The sequence below is a fragment of the Saccopteryx bilineata genome, chromosome 5, assembly GCF_036850765.1.
Source record: "Saccopteryx bilineata isolate mSacBil1 chromosome 5, mSacBil1_pri_phased_curated, whole genome shotgun sequence".
NCBI lineage: Eukaryota > Metazoa > Chordata > Mammalia > Chiroptera > Emballonuridae > Saccopteryx > Saccopteryx bilineata.
The window spans coordinates 77670583-77694717 of record NC_089494.1 but is presented as its reverse complement, the minus strand read 5'-3'; the positions used below and the strand labels follow the sequence as shown (position 1 = coordinate 77694717).

At 38.6% G+C, this 24135-nt stretch overlaps 1 protein-coding gene and 1 non-coding gene across 7 annotated transcripts in view; both read left to right on the top strand.

The window, feature by feature from the left end:
- The window catches only part of MARCHF7 (membrane associated ring-CH-type finger 7), a 180271-nt gene that overhangs the window by 146812 nt on the left and 9324 nt on the right, over positions 1 to 24135 (top strand). For all 6 annotated transcript variants that reach the window (XR_010731887.1, XR_010731886.1, XM_066279520.1 and 3 more), the window contains 4 exons: positions 7304 to 7499; positions 9676 to 9843; positions 12539 to 13643; positions 18046 to 18215. Coding sequence is in view for 4 of the 6 variants with exons in the window: in XM_066279520.1 (XP_066135617.1) it covers positions 7304 to 7499; positions 9676 to 9843; positions 12539 to 13643; positions 18046 to 18215 (1639 nt within the window). In the remaining 2 variants the exon portion in view is untranslated. The remainder of the gene's footprint in view (positions 1 to 7303; positions 7500 to 9675; positions 9844 to 12538; positions 13644 to 18045; positions 18216 to 24135) is intronic.
- LOC136307212 (small nucleolar RNA SNORA5) lies at positions 4707 to 4842 on the top strand. The gene has a single exon (XR_010725880.1). It is a non-coding gene; the product is annotated as a small nucleolar RNA SNORA5 (small nucleolar RNA).

Genomic DNA, 24135 nt, shown 5'->3' with positions numbered 1-24135 from the left:
TTTTATGTTTGTTTACTACAAGGGTACCTCCCATGGATACACATAAATATGTACATACATGTGTGCACAATTAGACAAGCACAGTAATTGTAGATTTAAAATGGAATTGGAAAAACAGATCAGATACGGAAAGTGGGTCAAGGTTATAATGTCAATAGGCATTCATAAGCCCTGCAGTGTTTGAGAGTTAACTTGGGCTCTTGTTTTGGGTGCCAGGAAGATCATAGAGAAACAGCACATGGTTTATAAGGTGTTTTGTTCATAAGAAAAAAAAAATGATCAGTTTCTCTAAGAAAGCAATGCTTGGCATTCTCATCTAAAAGGAGACAGTGAATAATACGGAAGACAGTGACTTCATGTAGTATTCATACTATATACCAAGTTAGGTGAAACTTTCCTGATAAACGTCAATGAAAGCAAAGTACAGAAAGTACAGCTTAATGGAAACAGTTTTGCAAAGCAACAAAAGTGATCTGAATAGTAATTTTCTGGTAGTCTGATTAAGGTATCAAACCTAGGGGGGTTGGAGGGATAAATGGACACCAGGTCCCTTCATCTTATATAAATACAAGGGATTTTTTTTGTTTGTTTGTTTTTGCTGACAGAGACTAAGAGAGGGACAGATAGGGACAGTCAGACAGGATGAAAGGAGAGAGATGAGAAGTATTAATTCTTTGTTGCGGCACCTTAGTTTTCATTGATTGCTTTCTCATATGTGACTTGACTGGGGGGGGGGCACGGAGGGCTACAGCAGAGTGAGTGACCCTTGCTGAAGTGACCCTTTGCTCACTAGCAGAGCTATTGACCTTGGACTCAAGCCAGCGATCTTGGCATCATGTCTGTGATTCCACACTCAAGCCAGCGACCCTGTGCTCAAGCCGGATAAGCCCACGCTCAAGCTGGTGATCTCAGGGATTTGAACCTGGGTCCTATGCGTCCCAGTCCGATGCTCTATCTACTGTTCTATCCACCACTTGGTCAGGCTGCTTTGTTTTGGTTTTTGAGAGAGAGGAAGGGAGAGAAATGGGAAGCATCAATTCGTAGTTGAGGCACTTTAGTTGTTCATTGATTGCTTCTCATATATGCCTTGATTTGGGAGGACATTCCAGCCTAGCCATTGACCCTGCACTTAAGCTGGTGTGCCCATGTTCTAGTTCCGTGATGGTGAACCTTTTTATAAAAACCGCCCTCTTTTGCAGTGCTGGTCAACCTGGTCCCTACTGCCCACTTGTGGGCGTTCCAGCTTTCCTGGTGGGCAGTAGCCGAGCAACCAAAAGACGCTGTGATTGGCCCGCTGTGAAAGCTGGAACGCCCACTAGTGGGCGGGAGGGACCAGGTTGACCAGCACTGCAAAAGAGGGCGGTTTTTAGAAAAGGTTCACTGTCACGGTACTAGTTGTTGACCTCGGGGTTTCAAACTTGGGACCTTAGCATCCCTGGTTGATATTCTATACACTGTGCCACCACCAGTCAGGCTATGTTTGTTTTTTTTCTTTAACCTAGATTTTTCATAAAGTTGACATGGATGAATCCCTAAATTCTTAAAAAGTAGCTAATGTCTTCTTTATGAAATTAAGAGGACTAGAATCTTTCTCTTATTTTTTCAGGGGGAGGGACAAAGAAAGAAAGGGAGAGAAAAAGGCGAGCAAAGGGGAAGGGAGACGGGAACCATTTGCTGTTCCACTCAGTCATACATTAATTAGTTGCTTCCTGTGTGTACCCTGACCGGGGATTGAACCTGCAATGTTTTTCTTTCAGTATGATGCTCTTAACCAACTGACTTGACAGGGCCAGTACTTCATTCTTTTCTTGGATGAATAATATTGTATGGATATACCAATATGACAAATTGTTTATCCATTCATCCACTGATAGACATGCAGGTTGTTTCCACCTTTATTAGGTTGCTCTGTAAGTTTCTGTGTGGGCTTATGTTTTTAGTTATCTTGGGTATATATCTAAAGTGGAATTGCTGAGTATATGGTCACTCTATGTTCAGTTATTTGAGGAATTGCCAGGCTCTTTTTCCAAACTGGCTGGACCATTTTATGTTTTCACTAGTAGTTAATGTATGAGGGTTCTCACTTCTCCACATCCTTGACTACACTTATCCTTCATTTAGATTCTAGCCATCCTATTATGGTTCTGAAGTAGTATCTTACAGCAGGTGTGTGTGTGTGTGTGTGTGAGAGAGAGAGAGAGTGTGAGTGAGAGTGTGTGTGTGACAGAGAGAGGGACAGACATAGACAGACAGGAAGAGAGAGATGAGACGCATAGTTTGTTGCGGCCCTGTTGTCTCTTTATTTGTTCATTGATTACTTTCTCATATGTGCCTTGACGGGGTGTGGGGGGCTAAAGCAGAGCGAGTGACCCCTTGTTCAAGCCAAACTCATTTTATGAGGCTAAAACCAGAAAAGGATACTACAAGAAAATTATAGGTGAGTGTTCTAGATGAACATAGATTCAAAATCCTCAAGAGAATATTAGCAAACAGAATGTAGCAGTACAAACTGAATTTATCATACACCATGGTGAAGTGGGATTTATCCCTGGAATGAAAGAATGGTTTCAATATTTGCAAATCAACCAGTGTGATACACATTAACATAGCGGTTCTCAACCTGTGGGTCGTGACCCCGGTGGGGGTCGAACGACCAAAACACAGGGGTCGCCCAAAGAGTTCAGAATTTTATGTATTCTAGATACAAGTTCCTTATTAGATAAATTATTTTCTCACAAAGAATTCTTTTTTATTGTGCTGTTTTAGGGCATTTGTCTTAGGAATATATATATTCATAATTGATTTTAGAGTGATATAGGGATGTTCCATTTAGTTGTGTGTTCATTGTTTACGTCCTGTATGTCCTCTGACTAGGGATCAGACCTGCAACCTTGGTGTTTCGGGACGATGCTTGAACCCAGTGGTTTTCAATGTTTTTACACTTGGGGACTGGTGACAATAAAATTATTTTGGGGATCACTAAGGCAGAAATCACCCTGAGCGTAAGTGAATTCGACTAAGACTGTTGGGTCTATATCTTCATACAGCATCAGGGTGGTTAACTCTTGGGCAAACCCACACGAAATTTCTGGCAGATTGGTCCATGGGCCAGCAGTTGAAAAACACTTCCTAACCAAGTGAGCTAACTGTCCTGGGCTTTGGGAATATTTTTTAATTCAATTTAGAAATAATTTTCTAATTGCAAATACTGATTTAGTAATATTGATAGTAAACGAATAGTGATTTCATTGACTATCCTCCCAGGAAACCTCTTGTTGGAAGGGTAACTTAAGGAAGTATTATGAAAATAAAAGTGAATAAATGAAATGAGAATTGGATGCCTGTGAATTGATTATAGGAAGTTTGGAACATTCCCTTCTGTTAATTGTGCATACATTTATAGTCATTAAGTTGTTATACTGTTTTATGTATGATTTCTCAGATATACAATGTAGTGTTTCAGCTACATTTGTACTAGGCGGCACTCTTCCTTTCATCAAGTTATATTATAATATATATGCCATGCAATTTCCAAGTCTTATATCATATACTAGACAGCCTTTTGAATTGAAGTAACTCATGAAGGTTTTCCCCAACAGCCAAGTCTGTACCTATTCTGTGTAGAGATTGGAAATTTAATGAAAATAAAAAGGAGTTTCATGAAATGTGAATGGAAATTTAATAACTATCTCCTTAGTTTCATATAATTATTCACGTCTGAAGGTGACAAATGTAAAAAGATTAATTGGACTTAACATATTTAAATTCTTTGTATGTTAAAGGACACTAGAAACAGAATAAAAAGCAATGAACTCTTACCATAACAATAAAAAGACATTTACTTTAAAATGGCTAAAGGACCTGAATAGACTTGAAAGAGATCTATCTATAAATGGTCAATAAGTATCTGTTGTCTGCAAGGCAGTATACTTTGAAGACAGACTCATTCCATGACTTTATTTGGCCACCAGTAGGTCTAGACCAGCAGTTCTCAACCTGTGGGTCGCAACCCACAGGTTGAGAACTGCTGGTCTAGACGGTGGAATATAGTATAATGTTAAATGAATCTTATACTATAAATTATTAAAATAATTCAGAAGTGAGAAAAACTTAATTGCTTCAGACTGAGGATATATGAGCAGTGGACAGACACATTTGCTTGGTAGGAACCAAGGAAAGGTTTGATTTTCAGTTTAAACCAGCAGGAAAAGTTTTAGTTTTCCTTTCTATATACTGATATTAACATGGACTTTTGTCTGTTGTAGTAACATATATAGGCTACCTTTTAGAGTTGTGAGTCATGAAAATTATTTTCTGTATAGTCAGTGTGTGTTTATCTAGCCAGTAACCACTGTTAGGAAACTGGATTGATTTTAGACTTTTTATTTCTTGTACTGTCTCTAAATTTGAATTTTTATTTTTTATAGTTCTCTGTTCCTGTTACTTTTGTGGTAAGAACTTATTCTTACTATTTCATTGACTTCATACTTGATTTTTCTACTTTTTACCCATTTCACCCTTTCATCTTCCACAGTGTTCTGAGGATCTTTCTGATAAGTTGATCTGATGGTATTTCCTCTTTGAGTAGCTTCCAGGATTACATACATATATTTGCCGAAGAGTTAAGTAATAGTTTTATTTAGTTCAAGCAATCTGAGAAAAATAAAGACAAGTTACAGAGTTCGTACAAATAAAATATATTTGCCCACAGCCAAGTCAAATTCAGCCCCTGCTCCCCCCATAGCAGGGGCTGGCCCAGATGGCTGCTACAGCCAGCTCCACCGCTCATGTGCTCTGGGTTCCTGCCCTGGGACCTGGGGATAAGTTTAGCTGTGGACATGGGGGGGAGGGAAATATATATATATATATATATTCGCAACTAAAAGTGTTTTATTCTGTTATAGCCTTCATATTTGGGGAGCACATAAAATGTCCTTTTTTGAAAATTGGGGATAAGATTAGATGATATTTGCTATTTTAGATTTTCTTGTCAAATGTGGCCATTTTTTCTAAATTCTAAATTAAAGTATTTTTATTTTCTGTGAAATGTCAAGGTATTAAGTCGTTGGCGTGCATGGTAATTTTTCTAATAACCTTGATAATGACACAAAAAGGTTTGATTTTGAGATAATCTGAGGAATTTCATCTGTGTGCTAACGCAGTTCATTGATAGGAGGGGACTCTGAATTACTTGGTACAGAAGGTTTGTGAGACCAAGTTTGTACTAACCTGAAGAGTGCCACATTAAATTAGCAAAGTATTCTCTGGGCAAGTGATGGATAAAATCCTGATCTAACTTGTTCATACTTTTTCAGCTTTGCATCTTTTGCTTTTCCATGTATATGCAGTTTTTTCTGTAGAATTCCTTGAATGTATGCAGTATGCTTCTCATAATTGAAGCATAATAGATGATCAAGTAAGTAGAAATGCTTTAGAAGAATTCCCATGGGAGAGGGTTTATATCTTTTTATGTTGTCTGTATTCTCCTTCCTCATTTTTCTGCCCAGTGAACTCTTACCATGTTCTGTGCATTCTCTCCTGCTTTCCTCAAGCATAGTTAGGCTCCTTCTTTTCTGTAAAACTTCCAATATATCTCCTATTATAACCTATTTATAGTAGAATAATTTATTTTTTGTTATCTATACTGTAGAGCTCTTTGATGGTACACATTATTTGGGGTCTTATATTTATCATGTGAATATTAGATTAACAGACCGAATTTACTTTATTCCATTTTTAACTTTTGTCAAAAATATAACACTTTAAAGAATATTGTTTTTCTTAAGATTCTTTAATAAAATGTAATGTTTACCACATGTTAAAATTATTACAAAATGATTCTTTCATTTTCCCTTGAACTGACTTTTTTTTTTTTTTTGTATTTTTCTGAAGCTGGAAACGGGGAGAGACAGTCAGACAGACTCCCGCATGCGCCCGACCGGGATCCACCCGGCATGCCCACCAGGGGCGACGCTCTGCCCACCAGGGGGCGTCGCTCTGCCGCTACCAGAGCCACTCTAGCGCCTGGGGCAGAGGCCAAGGAGCCATCCCCAGCGCCCGGGCCATCTTTGCTCCAATGGAGCCTTGGCTGCGGGAGGGGAAGAGAGAGACAGAGAGGAAGGAGGGGGGTGGGGGTGGAGAAGCAAATGGGCGCTTCTCCTGTGTGCCTTGGCCGGGAATCGAACCCGGGTCCCCCGCACGCCAGGCCGACGCTCTACCACTGAGCCAACCGGCCAGGGCCCTTTGAACTGACTTTTAATTCTTAGGTGTCTCCAGGAAATTTAAGATTCTATGCCAATTATATTTACTTAGAATCCGTGTATATATGTATCTTTTTATGTCTTTCTAACTTTGCAGTGAAGGAAAACTCCTTGTAAAATGACACAATTTCCACAACTGTGATTGAAATATATATTATGGTCTCATTTAAACCTATATTTTTATATAGACAAACTAATCTTTTCCCTTTTTATGCATTATATTTGGAATCCTCCCTAACCAATTAAAGAATTAGGAAGAAGTAAAATAGTTTGTGCATTGTGAGGGACTTTTGTGTTTTGGGTGGGTTTATTTTGTGTACATTTGTTTATATGTTAATAGATAAAACCTTGAGCTAAGAGTTTTAAATTATTTACTTGTTTTAGCTGTTTCTTACTTCACTGATTAAGAAATTCCAGATATTAAGACTTTAAAAATTGCTGTTCTTGTGTTGTATGACTGTATTTCATAGTAGACTGTTTACAATCAGTTTATATATTAATGTCTTTCCTGACATTCTCTTCAACTCAACTAGCAAAAAACAGTTTCCTCAGAAGGTTGAAATATTAAACCAGGAAAACAAAATAAATAATGTTTTTTTATTTGTTGATTTTAGGGAAAGAGGGAGACAGAAATATCCAAACATCCATTTTTTTGTTCCACTTATTTATACATTATTGGTTGATTCCTGTATGTACTTTAACCAGAGGTTGTACCTGCAACTTTGGCATAATGGGACAATACTCTAATTAACCAAACTATTGTATCTGGCCATGGCCCAAAATGAATAAAGATTTTGCTCTTCAGTATTTCCTAACCAGATGTTTATATACAGTTACATAGAAGACTTAATGTAAATTAGATTAATTACCCAGCAAAGTACAGTTGCCCTATAAAATAAAAGGAAAAGTGGGTAGAAGGGAACAAAGATTATGAAAAACTGACCTGGTAGAAAAATTTGGTCTTTGGTATTCTGAATTAAATTTAATGTTGAATGCAAGCATTTTGTTGTTCCTTTAAAAAAACAACTGTTTTAACCTTACAGTCTACATCTGCATCAGCATCTGCATCTCCCTATCAGTCTACATGGTATAGTGAATCTGAGATAACTCAGGGAGCACGGTCAAGATCACAAAACCAGCAACGGGATCATGATTCAAAAAGACCTAAACTTTCCTGTACAAACTGTACATCTACCTCAGCTGGGAGAAATGTTGGACATGTTTTAAATGCAGTATCAGGTACGAATTAAATTTATGTAAGTGTGACTCCGTATATATTTTGGACTAAAGCCCTTATCCCAAGATATAGAATGTTAAGTACTAGAGCATGTATGTGTAAAACAGTGGGGTCAGAAATGTGGTGTTTCCAACATCTTACCTTGAGTTTGTGCTAGAATTAATTCTCCATTTTGAATATTTTAATTTGGTACAGATGTTTTACACAAACAGGATAAATTGGTAAAAGTGGCGTGTATTCTCCTGGTTATAGGAGCTAATTTGTGTGTGGGGGGGGGCAGATGGGGACAGACAGGGAGAGAGAGATGAGAAGCCTCAATTCTTTGCAGCACCTTAGTTCATTAATTGATTTCGCATATGTGCCTTGACTGGGGGTGGGGGAGCTACAGCAGACCGAGTGACCCCTTGCTCAAGTCTGCGACCTCAGAGTTTCAAACCTGGGTCCTCCGTGTCCCAGTCCGGTGCTCTTATCCACTGCACCACCCCCTGGCTAGACCAGGAGCTAAATATTTAAATTGTTACTAATAAACCCAATTTTTCTGATGTAGACTAAAAATGTTTTCAAAGCATACATTTTATAAATGAGAAACATTGCAGTGTATACTTATTTTCATAAAATACAGAAATTCTTGTGTATGTGTGTGTGTGACAGAGAGAGGGGGACAGAGAGGAAGGGAGAAAGATGAGAAGCATCAATACTTTCAGTTCTTCATTGCAGCTCCTTAATTTTAGTTCATTGATTGCTTTCTCATATGTGCCTTGACCAAGGTGGGGGACTACAGCAGAGTGAGTGACCCCTTGCTCAAGCCAGCGACCTTGGGCTTTAAGTCAGCAACCTTTGGGTTCAAGCCAGTGACTGTGGGGTCATGTCTACGAACCCACGCTCAAGCCAAATGAGAGTGCTCAAGTGGGCGAACTCAGGGTCTTGAACTCGGGTCCTCTGCATCCCAGTCCAATGCTCTGTCCACTGTGCCACCACCTGATCAGGTGTAGAAATTTTTTATTTAAAAAATAGTTTTTAGTATTCTACTAAGAGTGCTATACTAGAAATTAGAAAGCCATGATTCTAGCCTTCTAGTGAGCTGTGTAGCTTTCTTTGAACAAGTCACTTAACCATTCTGGGATTTAGATGGCTCATCCATAAACTATATGTTTGGTATTTTGTAGATAGATAAAATAGATTTGTTACACAAATTGTAAAGATCTTTTGTTGAGAGGGCAAGAGGCTCCTTCCTCACTAACACTCTTCAAATGAAACACTAGCCAATGCTTGTAATAATTTGTAGATGAGACAGAACTTGTGACGGCACAATTGGAGATAAAATGCTTGACATGCTTATATATTACCAGTTGAATTAGTGTAAGCGATTCCTTTTTATTTTAATAGGCAGGACCGCCATGGGAAAGACACTGCCCATCTGAAGGATATTAAGAGTAGTGTGATGGGTAAGAGCAGACTGACACTAACTTTGTAGACAAACACCTGTGCAGAGATATTTGTTCTCCTCTGCTCTGTGAAGTCATAGCATTAAATACCCTGGGCCATTTTCCTTAATGAAGAGGAATTATTAAAGCTATTGGGACTTAGGAGAGGAAGAACCAAAAATTCAAGGTAAATAGTAAGGGGAAAAAAGTTTTGAAACTTACTTTTTAATATACTTTTAAGTGAAATCATATCTAGTAATATTTAGGTTATAATCACAATGATGCATTCTTACAATAGGAATGAACTAATTGTGATGTCAATGATGGTTCTGGTAAATAGTGTTATAAAACCGACACTAGCCTCTATTACAGGATGTCTTTAAAATTTATTTTGACTGTTTTCCTACATCACTTTCATTGATTTTTCATGAAATTCTATGTCTTTGGCAAGTTTTGCATTTTTGTTCTGTAATCATTTACATCATGTTTACATTGTATGGTCAGAGAATGACTGAGACATTGGCATCATGGATGGGGATAGAGTTTAGTGTTAGAGAAGAATGTGTTTTAGTAGGGAATATTATAAGTGATGAGTTCATTTAGTGAGTAATTTTATGTTTTGCTAAATTTTGCTTCTGATACAACTATGTAACTGAGGAATTCAGTAATCAAAAACTCCCTGTGAAATACTGAAGATTTGTTGTCATCAGAGAACTTGGATGCTTTCTCTGAATTTAAACTTCTTTATTTTAAGATTCTTCTTGGAGGCATAGTCAAGTTCCTAGATCTTCATCAATGGTACTTGAATCATTTGGAAGTGACTTAATGAGAGAAAGAAGAGATTTAGAGAGGAGAACCGATTCCTCCATTAGTAGTCTTACAGATTATGGTCACCGAAGTGGTGATTTCACAACGTCACCATGTATGTATAAACAATGTTGTTATATGTAATTTATCTGATAATGTTATCTTTTTTTAATTCATTGATTTTAGAGAGAAGAAGCGAGAGAGGGGTAGGGAGAAATGGGAAGCATAACTTGTATTAGTTGCTTTTCACATGTGTCATGACTGGGCAAGTGGGGGCTGGGGAGGGGGTTGATGCTTATCTCTGCTGTGCCACCGCTGGTCAGGCATTGTATTTTCTTTATATCACTAAAATAACAGTACAAAAGAATAAATGAAGTGAATCTTAAAATTTAAAAGTAGCTTAATGTTTTCTAGTACCTTATTTGTTGTTTTGCTTTTAGAAATGTAAACAACTAAAAATAAGTGCTTGAATATTTTGTCTGCCAATAAGAATTTTACTTGCTCTTTCCTTTTAAGACTATTTAGTATACTGATTATTGTATATTCCAGTATAGTAATTTGCTTTATGTAGTGTAACAGGTAACTAATTGTAAAATTCTGAACTAAAGCTTGAAATCACCATTTTAAGACAATTTAGAAATACATTTAACATGAATATGCCTTTGTTTTCATTTAGTTGAAATTATGTGCATAGTGTTTGTCAGTGTACATAAGCTTAAACTTTTCAAACATAAATACCATGAAACAACAGTGCTGAGTAACTAAAGACAAAAAGTGCTAATTGAAGTAGAAAAATATAGTGGGCAAAAATGGATTTTGATTTACATGGAAGATACATTTGTTTTTAAAGGTTTTATTTTAAATAATCATACTGGTGAAAGCTTTTGCTTTATTTAAGACTAATGAAAATATCTTCTTACTTGCTTGGCTTTGAATGATTGACATTTGGTACACAGTATGAATAGCTTCCATGTTTGAGAGTATAAAAAGTATAGTATAGAATAGATGTAGCCCCTAACAGTTTATCCTTTTATGAGGCTTCGTATCTTAGCACAGTTGGTAAATGACTAGGTTGTGATGCCCCGTTTTTTTTTTTTCCTAGTAGCACAGAGAGGGGCAGGGACAGACCAGACAGCCAGGAGGGGAGAGAGATAAGCATCAGTTCTTTGATGTGGCACCGTATTTGTTAATTGATTGCTTTCTCATATGTGCCTTGACCCAGGGGTAGGGGTGGAGGGTGGGATGGGGCTACAGCAGAGCGAGTGACCTTTTGCTCAAGCCAGCAACCTTGGGCTTCAAGCCAGCAATCATGGGGTCATGTTTGTGATCCCATGCTCAAGCCAGATGAACCCGCACTCAAGCTGGCAACCTTGGGGATTCGAACCTGGGTCCTCTGCATCCCAGTCCGACACACCGTCTACTTCGCCACCTGGTCAGGCTAGATTAATAATTTTTTATAAAGGAATGCTATTGTATTTCTCATCTCTGAAGTTTAGAACCACCAATGGTGTGTGTTCTTTTTAGATTTTTAAAATTTATTTTAGAGAGAGGAGAGGGAAAAAAAGGTAGAGGAGGAGCAGAAAGCATCAACTGATAGTATATAGTTGCTTCTCATATGTGTCCTGACATTGGCATGCCCAGGGTTTCAAAGCTACATAGTGTGTGTATTTTGAAAAGGGGAGTACTTTTAAAATTTTGGATATTAGGACACTATTCTGACTCAGCTCTAGCCAGTATGTTTGATGAGTAATCAGGGATAAGAATCAGTGCTGTTACCTTAAAGCAGGGGTCCCCAAACTTTTTACACAGGGGGCCAGTTCACTGTCCCTCAGACCGTTGGAGGGCCGGACTATAAAAAAAACTATGGACAAATCCCTATGCACACTGCACGTATCTTATTTTAAAGTAAAAAAAAAAAAAAAAAGGAACAAATACAATATTTAAAATAAAGAAAAGTACATTTAAATCAACAGACTGACCAGTATTTCAATGGGAACTATGGGCCTGCTTTTGGCTAATGAGATGGTCAATGTCCAGTTTCATATTTGTTACTGCTAGCCGTACAAGTGGTATGACGTGCTTCCGGAGCCGTGACGCATGCGTCCTGCATCCCTAGAAATAGTACTGTATGGGAGCGACGCCTGATACAGTACTCCAGATACAGTGCTCCTCTCACTGACCAACATTGAAAGAGGTGACCCTTTCGGAAGTGCGGCGGGGCCAGATATATGGCCTCAGGGGGCCACATGCGGCCTGCAGGCCGTAGTTTGGGGACCCCTGCCTTAAAGGGAAAAAAAAGAGAAATTTTTAGCTGTTAGCAAGATTTGCCATAAAATTACAAGGGTGATAATATTTATATGAAATAACTTAAAATCACCCAAACACTGTATCTCTAAGATTATTTTGGTTATATTTGTTAAAAGAGTCATTTACATTGAATTATTTGGCCCATTTAAAATTTCTTACCCATGTAGATTTTAGATTAGATATTCTACTAAGTCAATTTCTGATTAACAAATTCAACTGTTTGACTTGCATCAATTTGATAGATTGATGTTTGCTAGCTTTCATTTCCTTTAACTTTGTAATGTTGACTTAATACAGAAGTACTGGATTTTACCAAAAATATAGAAAGAGAAGTACATTAATGTTTTTTTCTATAATAATAGTTGAAGCTGTGTAGTTATAGTTTAGCAGTGTTCAGTTTGAAAGCAATATTTCATTTTGTCAGTAGTCATTTATAAATGCGTATTTTAATAATAGTCAAGTTATTTCATTTAATTTTATTTTTTCCTTACTTTCAAAAATAGATGTTCAAGACAGAGTACCTTCTTCATATTCACAGGGAGCAAGACCAAAAGAGAACTCAGTGAGCACTTTACAATTGAATACATCATCCACCAACCACCAAATGCCTTCTGAACATCAGACCATACCATGTTCTAGAGACTCTAGTAGAAATTCTTTAAGATCAAATTTTTCTCCAAGAGAATTGGAATCTCTTCAAAGCAGTACACAGCCTGGATTTTCTTTTATTTCAAATAGAGATGAAACTTCAACTATAAGCAATTTAGATAGGCTTGGTTCATCTCAAAGATCATTTCAAGAATCTTCTGACAATGACGGTAGACGTACAACCAGAAGGTTGCTGTCACGTATAGCTTCTAGTATGTCATCTACCTTTTTTTCACGAAGATCTAGTCAAGAATCTTTAAATACAAGATCATTGAGTTCTGAAAATTCTTATATTTCTCCAAGAATCTCAACAACTTCACAGTCTCGTAGTAATGCAGCAGCATCTTCTGACGTTTCTGATAATAGGGCATCTGAAGCTTCTCAGGGATTTCGATTTCTTAGGCGAAGATGGGGTTTATCATCTCTTAGCCAACATCATAGCTCTGAGCCAGATTCAGAAAATTTTAACCAAGAATCTGAAGGTAGAAATACAGGACCTTGGTTATCTTCCTCACTTAGGAATAGATGCACACCTTTGTTCTCTAGAAGGAGGCGAGAGGGACGAGATGAATCTTCAAGGATACCCACCTCTGATATACCACCTAGGTCTCATATTTTTAGAAGAGAGTCAAGTGAAGTGGTTCACCTTGAAGCACAGAGTGTTCCCCTTGGGGCTGCTGCCAACAGATCACAAGCACCTGCAGCATCAAGCAGTGCTGCTACGGGTGGCTCCACATCAGATACAGCTCATAGTGGAAGAAACACAGGAATCACTGGGATCCTTCCTGGTTCTTTATTTCGATTTGCAGTCCCGCCAGCACTTGGAAGTAATTTGACCGACAATGTCATGATCACTGTAGATATTATTCCTTCAGGTTGGAGTTCATCTGATGGAAAAAGTGATAAAACTAAAAGTGCACCTTCAAGAGATCCAGAAAGACTGCAGAAAATAAAAGAAAGGTAAATTTGAATACCTGTTTTAAGCCCATAAAGCAGGGATAGTCAACCTTTTCATACCTTTTGTATCTCTTTTAGTATTAAAATTTTCTAACCACCCACCAGTTCCATAGTAATGGTGTTTTATAAAGTAGGGAAGTAACTTTACTTTATAAAATTTATAAAGCAGAGTTACAGCAAGTTAAAGCATATAATAATAATTACTTACCAAGTACTTTATGTCGGATTTTCGCTAAGTTTGGCAGAATATATCTTTATAAAACAACTTACTATAGTTAAAATATTATCTTTTTATTTATACTTTGGTTGCTCCGCTACCGCCCACCGTGAAAGCTGGAATGCCCACTAGTGGGCGGTAGGGACCAAGTTGACTACCACTGCCATAGAGCAAGAGTAGATTAGAGAAGAAACTTTTATTTTTAAAATAGCTTTTTACAATACTGAATGCTAAAATTTTTCCCTTGAAATTTACACTAAGATGTTAGCATTGATGTTACAGCCTATTCAGAGGTAAATGAATGAGAATTAATAATGGAGCTAGGCATAGACTGCATCAACAAATAACCTAAAGATGATTTTAAACAGCTTTGGATACAGATGCACACAAAGACAAAAATCGTAATCTCTTACCCTATTTCTTTTCCTTTTTTTTTTTCCTACAGAGACAGAGAGAGGGGTGGGGGGATAGATAGGGCCAGACAGGAATGAAGAGAGACGAGAAGCATCAGTCATCAGTTTTTCGTTATGACACCTTAGTTGTTCATTGATTGCTTTCTCATGTGTGCCTTGACTATAGGTCTTCAGCAGACCAAGTAACCCCTTGCTCAAGCCAGGGACCTTGGGTCCAAGCTGGTGAGCTTTTGCTCAAACCAGATGAGCCTGCACTCAAGCTGGTTACCTCGGGGTCTCTAACCTGGGTCTTCCGCATCCCAGTCCGACACACTATCCACTGCGCCACCACCTGGTCAGGCTCTTACCCTATTTCTTGATAGACTAGTGCTAAATTGGATTTGTACAATGATTAATAAGATCATTTATGTACTATTATTTTTTTAAAGCAGATTTTTATTTTTTATGACAGAGGGACAGATAGGGACACACAGACCGGAAGAGAGATGAGAAGCATCAATTCTTTGTTGCAGCACTTTAATTGTTCATTGATTGATTTCTCATATGTGCCTTGACCAGGGGCTACAGCAGAATGAGTAGCCCTTTGCTCAAGCCAGTGACCTTGGGCTCAAGCTGGTGATTCTTGCTCAAACCAAATGAGCCTGCGCTCAAGCTGGTGTCCTCTGGGTCTCGAACTTAGTTCCTCTGCATCCTAGTCCAGTGCTCTGTCCACTGAACCACTGCCTGGTCAGACTATACTATTTATTTTTAATTCTTACCTCAAATCTTTTGAAAGTAAAATTATTTGTACATATTTTTAATTTTGTTTTTGAAGTCTTGAGTATATACTTTATATTTTTATATACCAGGGCCTCTAGCAACTGAATTTTAATGATAAAATGGAGTAGGATAGTACATATAAAATACAGGAAGAAAACTGGCCCTGGCCGGTTTGCTCAGCGGTAGAGCGTTGCCCTGGCGTGCGGGGGACCTGGGTTCGATTCCCGGCCAGGGCACTTAGGAGAAGCGCCCATTTGCTTCTCCACCCCCACCACCTCCTTCCTCTCTCTCTCTCTCTTCCCCTCCCGCAGCCAAGGCTCCATTGGAGCAAAGATGGCCCGGGCGCTGGGGATGGCTCCTTGGCCTCTGCCCCAGGCGCTAGAGTGGCTCTGGTTGCGGCAGAGCATCGCCCCTGGTGGGCGTGCCCCTGGTGGGCGTGCCCCTGGTGGGCGTGCCCCTGGTGGATCCCGGTCGGTCGCATGGTCGGGCGCATGCGGGAGTCTGTCTGTCTCTCCCCGTTTCCAGCTTCAGAAAAGTACAAAAAAAAAAAAAAAATGAAGAAAACTATGTAAAGCTAAGGTTATAGAGCATTTTATTTTTTTTCTTTTTCTTAAAAGCCTAATGTAATGGAGTGTTGGAAGAAAATAGCTTTTACTATCACTTTAGATATATTCATAAATTTTTTTTGTATTTTTTTTGTATTCTGAAGTTGGAAAGGCGAGGCAATCAGACTCTCGCATGTGCCCAACTGGGATCCACCCGGCATGCCCGCTAGGGGGTGATGCTCTGCCTGTCTGGGGCGTTGCAACCAGAGCCATTCTAGCGCCTGAGGCAGAGGCCACAGAGCCATCCTCAGCGCCCGGGCAATCTCTGCTCCGATGGAGCCTTGGCTGCGGGAGGGGAAGAGAGACAGAGAGGAAAGAGAGGGGGAGAGGTGGAAAAGCAGATGGGCGCTTCTCCTGTGTGCCCTGGTCGGAAATCAAACCCAGGACTCCTGCATGCCAGGCCAACGTTCTACCACTGAGCCAACTGGCCAGGGCCGGTATATTCATACTTTTAAGAATATATATATTCAAATTGAATTCTGGGGATAAAGGGAGCTTCACACTCTGAGGTGTTGGGCCCTGGACTTCTATAATCCCATGTTTCCTTAAATATAGGACACATTGTACCATATGACTGTTCTCTTTCTGCTTTTAGCATTTCTGGTTTTCCTTTCTTAAAGAAACATTTACTCTGCCCTTGTAGTTTTATCTTGAACATTACTGTAGCAACTCCCTCTTGATTGCAAGCTGTCTACTGAGGAATGTAGATACAACAGTTACAGCTATTATAACTAATAGTTAAAACTGTAATAGTTTTAAGTATTTCTTGTGCTTAAGTTAGGTTGAGTGCAGTAGTATAAGCAGCAGGCAAAGCATTTAATGATTTCTAGGGAGAAACAAACCAGCACTATGCTGTCTGGTTAGTTTTTAAAGTGGCATTTGTTATTTTGACACAGAGTGTGTGTGTGTATTCCTTTATTATATTTTTTGCTCATGAGGAACTTTAAGACATTCTGCATTTAAATTGTTGTAGTGTTCCTCCTCATCTGTGGTTTCCCTTTCAATGGATTTAGTTACCTTTATTCAGCTGTTACCTGAAAATAATAAATGGAAAATTCTAGAAAATCAATTCATGAATTTTATATCGTGCACGTTTTGAGTATCGTGATGAAACCTCATGCTACCTGGCTCTGTCCTGCTCATGAGGTTCCTCATTCCTTTATCCAGCATATCCACCCTGTACAAACAGTAAAATAAGATATTTTGAGAGAGAGAAAGAGATCACATTTATATTTCTATTAATACAGTATATTGTTATGATCACTCTGTCTTATTTTTAAATTCTTACTGTGCCTATTTTATAAGTTAAACTTTATCATAGATATGTATGTATAGGAAAAACATAGTTTATATATGGTTTGGTACTCTCAATGGTTTCGGGCTTCCACTGGGAGTCTTGAAACGGATTCCCCCACAGATAAAGAGGGGCTGCTGTAATAAGTGTAAAAAAAATTGAATCTCCCAAGGAAAATGTAATTGAAACTGAATTGTAGAAAGGTAATTCTAAAGGTGAAACATAAAGGTTTTTATATTTGGGGTTCACACCTCTGGTTAAACCAAGGCATGAAAGTTAACCTAACTGCTGTGTACCTATTCTCCTAACACATCCTTGCTGAACTTATTAAGAACCCATGTAATCCAGATTTTATTTCAGTTTAAGCATTCAGTGTTATCAATTTACTGAATACTTTTTTCATGCTAGATAATAAGGATTTTAACAAAAAAAGAATTTCTTAATAAATATATATTGTTCTACATTTAACTTATTCTACATGTTTGTCTACTAAGGAGAGTACATAGGTTAATGGAAGCTGCTCCACACATAAACAAAAGCCTGCCTACCTTTGTGTAAATCAAGATGATTTAATAATATTGCTGGGTTGGGGAGAAGAGAGAATTTTCAAATTTATGTTTTTGATTTTTACTGTGATTTAATTTCAAAAGTTTATTAGTTTCAACATTTGTTGTTCTGACAGCATGTAAGTGAGAAGTTACTAGTCCATATTTGTTTAAGTCATTCAGGTTGTTTTGAAAGTTTTTTGGGGTTGGGAGGAGGATTCAGGTAGTCTGTATTACTGCAAAAATTATAATCTCTTAGGGATACTTGGTACAGTGATTGTGAGAAGTATGGAACTTGAACTGTAGTACCAAAGACAATTGCTTAGATCATTTGAAGATAAGTAATAGAATAGCTTATTTAATTTAGCTTTAAAATATTTATTATAATTTTTATTCTCATTGTAATGATTTTTTATGGTAGTTGCTGTTTATTGTTGTTTGTTTTTTTCTGAGCAGAGAGAATGTGTGTAGAAATAACAAAAAGGATATTGTTTGGGATTATTTATTACTGGAAATGACCAACCAGGATGAGTTTTGATAGCTCTGTTTAGGAAATGTGATTTCTTTTTCAGCCTCCTTTTAGAGGACTCTGAAGAAGAAGAAGGTGACTTATGTAGAATTTGTCAGATGGCAGCTGCATCATCATCTAATTTGCTAATAGAGCCATGCAAGTGCACAGGAAGTTTGCAGTATGTCCATCAAGAGTGTATGAAAAAGTGGTTACAGGCGAAAATTAACTCTGGTAAGATACAACCTTTTGTGTATTATGTTTTCACAGTTTTTCCATGAGATGCACATATGTATGCATTTTAGTTGAGAGATTATAATTTACTGATTGTTACATTTAACTCTTATCAAAATTGCCTTGATTGTTTTTTGGAACAATAACATTGAAGAGCATTAGTCTTGCATCATAAATTTAATTCATAGTATTTCTTACATATTATTCACGCAATAATAATTTACTACTTCATAGGTATAATGCAATTATAATTTATTATTGGGTAACCTATAATATTATGTAAGATCCCTTTGGATCAAAGAAATATACTTACTGTTTACTAGCTATGTGTTCTTAAGAAATATTTATTGTTTCTGATGCTGTTGCCTAATGTTGGACAGTAATAATAAGGTTACTGTAGAATTCATTTGTTTATTGAGTGCCTGGTATGAAACCAGGCACAGTTCAATATGTGAGGTTCAGAGTGATAAACAATAGAGAACTTACTTGCTCTCGTGGTGGTAATATTGAGTGTTATGGAATGGTCTTGTTGAGGTGAGCACATTTAAAGTGAGCGAAGAGGAGCTAGCTAATCCAGAATGAGGGCACGGGCTTTCTAGCAAAGGGAACAACTAGTTCAATGACTTTAAGGTGATAATGACTTAGAACTGAATGAAGCTTGGTGTTTCTATAGTATAAGGAGTAGGCAAGGAGAAGGGTGATACAGCTGAAACATGAGAGATTGGCAGAGGCTAGCTCATTCAAGACTTAGAGCTAATGTGTGAAGTTAGATTTTTATGTAGCTATGAGGAGAATGCTGCACTGAAGGACAGGGGAGTAAAATGATCTTATTTCTATTTTAGCTGTTTTGTGGAGAATGGTTTCTAGGGGGACAAGAGTAGAAGCAGGGAAGTCAACTAGTAATCTATTGTGGTAACCAACCAGAAATGTATCTTGTAAGAGGTAGTGATGGTGATGGTAAAAATGAATGGATCTAGTATGTTTTGGAGGTAGAGTCTTGTCAGACTTGCCAGTGGATTCGATGTAGTAAAGGAGAAAGAACAATTAGGGAAGCCCATTTTTTGCTTTGAGCAACTAAGTTAATATTAGGGTCATTTATTGAAATACAGAAGGTTAGGAATGGAATGAATTTGGGACAGGAAATCAAGAGTTCTTTTTTGGAAATTTTATATATGAACTGCTTATTAATCCTTTGAGTAGTATGAACGTTCATGGACGTCCTCATGCTTCCTGACCATCCGCAGTACACATTTTAAAAATATTTAAGGCAACATTAAAAAAAGGGAAATGTATGTTCTTCTTTCCATAAATAGGTTATCAAACAAACATGATTTTAAGTTAATAAAACTAACTATAACTAATTTTATTTTTTGAAATAAAAACTCACTCCTGGGGGTCAGTGAGCATGAAGAAAATTCTTTTCAAAGAGTTAACCAGGCCCTGGCCGGTTGGCTGAGTGGTAGAGCGTCGGCCTGGCATGCAGAAGTCCCGGGTTCGATTCCCGGCCAGGGCACACAGGAGAAGCGCCCATCTGCTTCGCCACCCTCCCCCTCTCCTTCCTCTCTGTCTCTCTCTTCCCCTCCCGCAGCCGAGGCTCCATTGGAGCAAAGATGGCCCGAGCGCTGGGGATGGCTCCATGGCCTCTGCCCCAGGCACTAGAGTGGCTCTGGTCGCAATAGAGCAACGCCCCGGAGGGGCAAAGAACCGGCCCCTGGTGGGCGTGCCAGGTGGATCCTGGTAGGGCGCATGCGGGAGTCTGTCTGACTGTCTCTCCCTGTTTCCAGCTTTGGAAAAATACAAAAAAAAAAAAAAAAAAGTTAACCATATGGAAATGTCAACTTGGCAGTTAGCTAGACAAGCTTGATGTTTCAGGGGATATTGACGCTAAAGATCACAGTTTTGGTAATCATAAGCACACACATAATATTTTAAGTATTGGAATTAAATCAGGTCACTTAGAAAAAGAGCAGATATCCTAGAAATCAGCCCAGAACAGAGCCTAAGGGAAGCCAGACATTTAACTCTTACAGTTTTTTTAACTTAAAATTGACAAGTGATATATGTGTACTTCTTTTAAAAGAAGATGTTTGGATACAGCCATAGCTTTGAGTTTAGTGGCATTGGGGTCTATACCAGACAAATATGTATGATGAAAGGGGTTAACAGTATTTTTAAGAATATAATTGTGTTCATGCTGATTAAAATCTTGAGGGGATAAATACATCATGAAGTGGATAGTGAGAAAGTGTTAGGATCAGTGTCTTTGAGTCTCATAGACATTGAAAATAATTGCCAGAGTAGGTGAGCTAGAATGATGAGAAATTGTAGGTACACAGAAAGAGGATGCTTGAAATACAGAATTAGGGTTAGTGCAGTAAACTTGTGATGACAGAGTTAAGTGTATGACCATAGGGTAGGTGGCTGTGGTGGAAAGGGGTAATGTTGGAAGCAAGGAGGTTTGAGGAAGTCAGAATCAAAAGTGGTCTGTGTGGATGTTGAAATAGCCAGGAATAAGTTGGTAAAGAAAATAGCCAGATGTGAAAGTCATTAATGAATGAGTTGGAGTTTCATAACAGCAGTGGGTGTGAGGGGCATCTTGCCCTACTTCCTGGTCCTGAGGTACAAAGGGTGGTGAAGGAGGGAGACGGCTGTAGAAGAGTGCCAGTCTGGGGGGCACTGGTGCAGGCATGGAGTGGAACCAATCTCAAAAAAGACATTGGTTATGAGAAGAATATACTTATATTAGCCATATGTACCAGAGGACATAGTGGAGTGACTAGTAGGGTGAGAAAGGTGGGAAATTAAATCACATTAATAAATGTACCTAAGTGTGCAAGATTAAAGGTCTGATAATGATATCTTGGAGATATAGGCAAATGGGTTTTGAGGTATGATGGCTTTAATTTTAATAATCTGTTAGAGGATTCAGGTTACCTGTTTAGGCTGGAGATTATAAGACTACTGCAGGAACTTTTTTCCTGCAGACAAGTAGCAAAGATGTCCTTGGGATGGGGAGTTATTTTTTCTTTTTTCTTTTTTTTTTTTTTTTTTTGGTATTTTTCTGAAGCTGGAAACAGGGAGGCAGTCAGACAGACTCCCGCATGCGCCGGACGGGATCCACCCGGCACGCCCACCAGGGGGCGATGCTCTGCCCATCCCGGGCTTCGCTCTGTCTCCTGGGACAGAGGCCAAGACCCAGCGTCCGGGCCATCTTTGCTCCAGTGGAGCCTCGGCTGCAGGAGGGGAAGAGAGAGAGAGGAAGGAGAGGGGGAGGGGTGGAGAAGCAGATGGGCGCTTCTCCTGTGTGCCCTGGCCGGGAATCGAACCCGGGACTTCTGCACGCCAGGCCGACGCTCTACCACTGAGCCAACCGGCCAGGGCCTGTTATTTTTTCTTTTAAGCTAGCCCGATCCCAAAGCTTTGGGATGGGCCATCTCATCTATAACTTTTTCTTGGTTGTATGATGTTATGACAGCCTCATAAACATTATTAGTCACTCCCTGAAGTGTTACTAAGATTAAATGAGTACTCAGCATGGTTCTTGACACGTAGTAAGGGCCCAGTAATGTTAGGTATTACCAAAATGAAAAACAACCTGACTCACCTTCTGATATATTTGCAATTGAATTGTTGGTGTTGTAATACATAGGAAAACAGATAATACAGTGTATTGTTTAAGAACATTGGCTTTTTGAAGTTAGACAGCCTAGATTGGAATAATAGCTCCAACACTCAACAGTAGAATCTTTGTGGGGTTGTTTTGTGTGTTTTTTGTTTGTTTGTTTGTTTTCATTTTTTCTGAAGCTGGAAACAGGGAGAAACAGTCAGACAGACTCCCGCATGCACCCGACCGGGATCCACCCGGCACGCCCACCAGGGGCGAAGCTCTGCCCACCAGGGGGCGATGCTCTGCCCATCCTGGGCGTCGCCATGTTGCGACCAGAGCCACTCTAGCGCCTGGGGCAGAGGCCACAGAGCCATCCCCAGATCCCGGGCCGTCTTTGCTCCATTGGAGCCTTGGCTGCGGGAGTGGAAGAGAGAGACAGAGGAAAGCGTGGCGGAGGGGTGGAGAAGCAAATGGGCGCTTCTCCTGTGTGCCCTGGCCGGGAATCGAACCCGGGTCCTCCGCACACTAGGCTTAACTGTAGAATCTTGAGTAACTTTCATAATATTGGCTCTCAACTCTGGCGACAGAGCAAAATTACCCATTAAAATTTTTTAAAATGTGGATGCTTCAGATCCACTCCTGAATATTCCAAATAGGTTTGGGGTGGGGTTTTTCAGTTCCATCATGACTAAAATTGAGTAATACTTATTACCTTTATAGTTTTATTGTGAAGTCAGATGAGATAATGTTTATAAATAGTTCCTCACAATACTGGGCACATGATGAATACTCAAATGGGTTTTATAAGATTATAAATCCTTTATAAGGTAAGTACTTTTAAGAAATGATCAAATGAATGTAAAGATCTCAAGAACTGAACTTTTCTGATAAATTTTCATAAGCCTTTCTCATACTTACCATAAAGACCCCATCTGGTAGAAGATTTATTCTGGTAGAGAGTGCTTTAAAAATGTAAAGCAGTTGTGTAAACTGTAAACTCTGCAGGATGTACAAATGTGAATATCTAGTGCAAGTTTTGGCAAATGTAGGCAGGGCCACTGGAATGGGGTGGGGTATAATGGTAAAAGAAGAGGGATAAATGAGTTCTTCCTAGCTGGGGATGGCTTTATGGACAACTTCTTTATGTTACTTATTCAATAGAAGAGAAAAATGAAGCCCCTAAGATGTGAAATAATTTATGTTGAATGATCTCCAAGGTCTATATTTGGTGATCATCATAGTTTTCCTGCTTCTGAATCACAAAATAGTTTTAAGAAATGATGATAAGAGAAAGCCTTCTAAATGTCTTTCACATGCTTTATATTCTCCACCAGGTCATATTATGGACTTAGCCTGATTTTAGTTCTTGATACATTTATATTAACTATCTTATGTAATTTAACTAAAGCACATTTTGAGACAAATACAGACAATATATTACCTCAGAATAGCATTTATTTTGCTTTTAGCTATTTCTAGAGAATGCATGTAAGTAACTACCTACCGCTGTTTGGATTTTAAATTTAAAGTCCTATCTGAAAGTAAATACATGGGCGGGAGGTGGCTTTGTATTTAATTAGACAAGACAGCTACCTACTTAAACGGAACCAGAAGTGGGACAGAAGGAGCTTATTTTAAATTTGTGGTGAAATATATAATGTAAAATTTGCCCTTTTAACCATTATTAAATGTACAATTCAGTGACATTGTGTACATCCAGAATGTTGTGCAACCACCACCATTATCTATTTCTAAAACTTTTTCATCACCCCAAACAGTAACGCCCCCGTCTTTCCTCCCAATCCCTGGTGACTTCAGATTTACTTTCTCTGTGAATTTGCATATTCTACATATTTCATAAATTGAATAATATATTTGTCCTTTTTATGTCTACCTTATTTTGCTTAGCATAATGTTTTCAAGATTCATCTATATAGTGGCATGTATCAGGACTTTATTTTTTGTATGGTAGAATGGAGCTATTTTGATCTGGACAAAGGTAGATTTCTTTTTTTTCCCTCTTAACCTAGGGACAGAACATTCCTTAACCACAGAAGATCTTAGGTATATGTTGTCACATGAAAGATACTGGCCTGGGTATATGTAACTAGTTGTTTGAGATGCTATGTTATTAAACATTATTTTAATGTCAAACTTGCCAAGGTACTTAAACAGGAAGTAGGAAGTACAGGTGACATTCCATTGGCAACTTCCCAGGATCAGTGGTGTATGAGTATCTGAAAGAAAAAAAACAACAGGTATCTAAATAATGGGTGGAGGCCTAAATACCATAGACTAGGACCTGACATTACA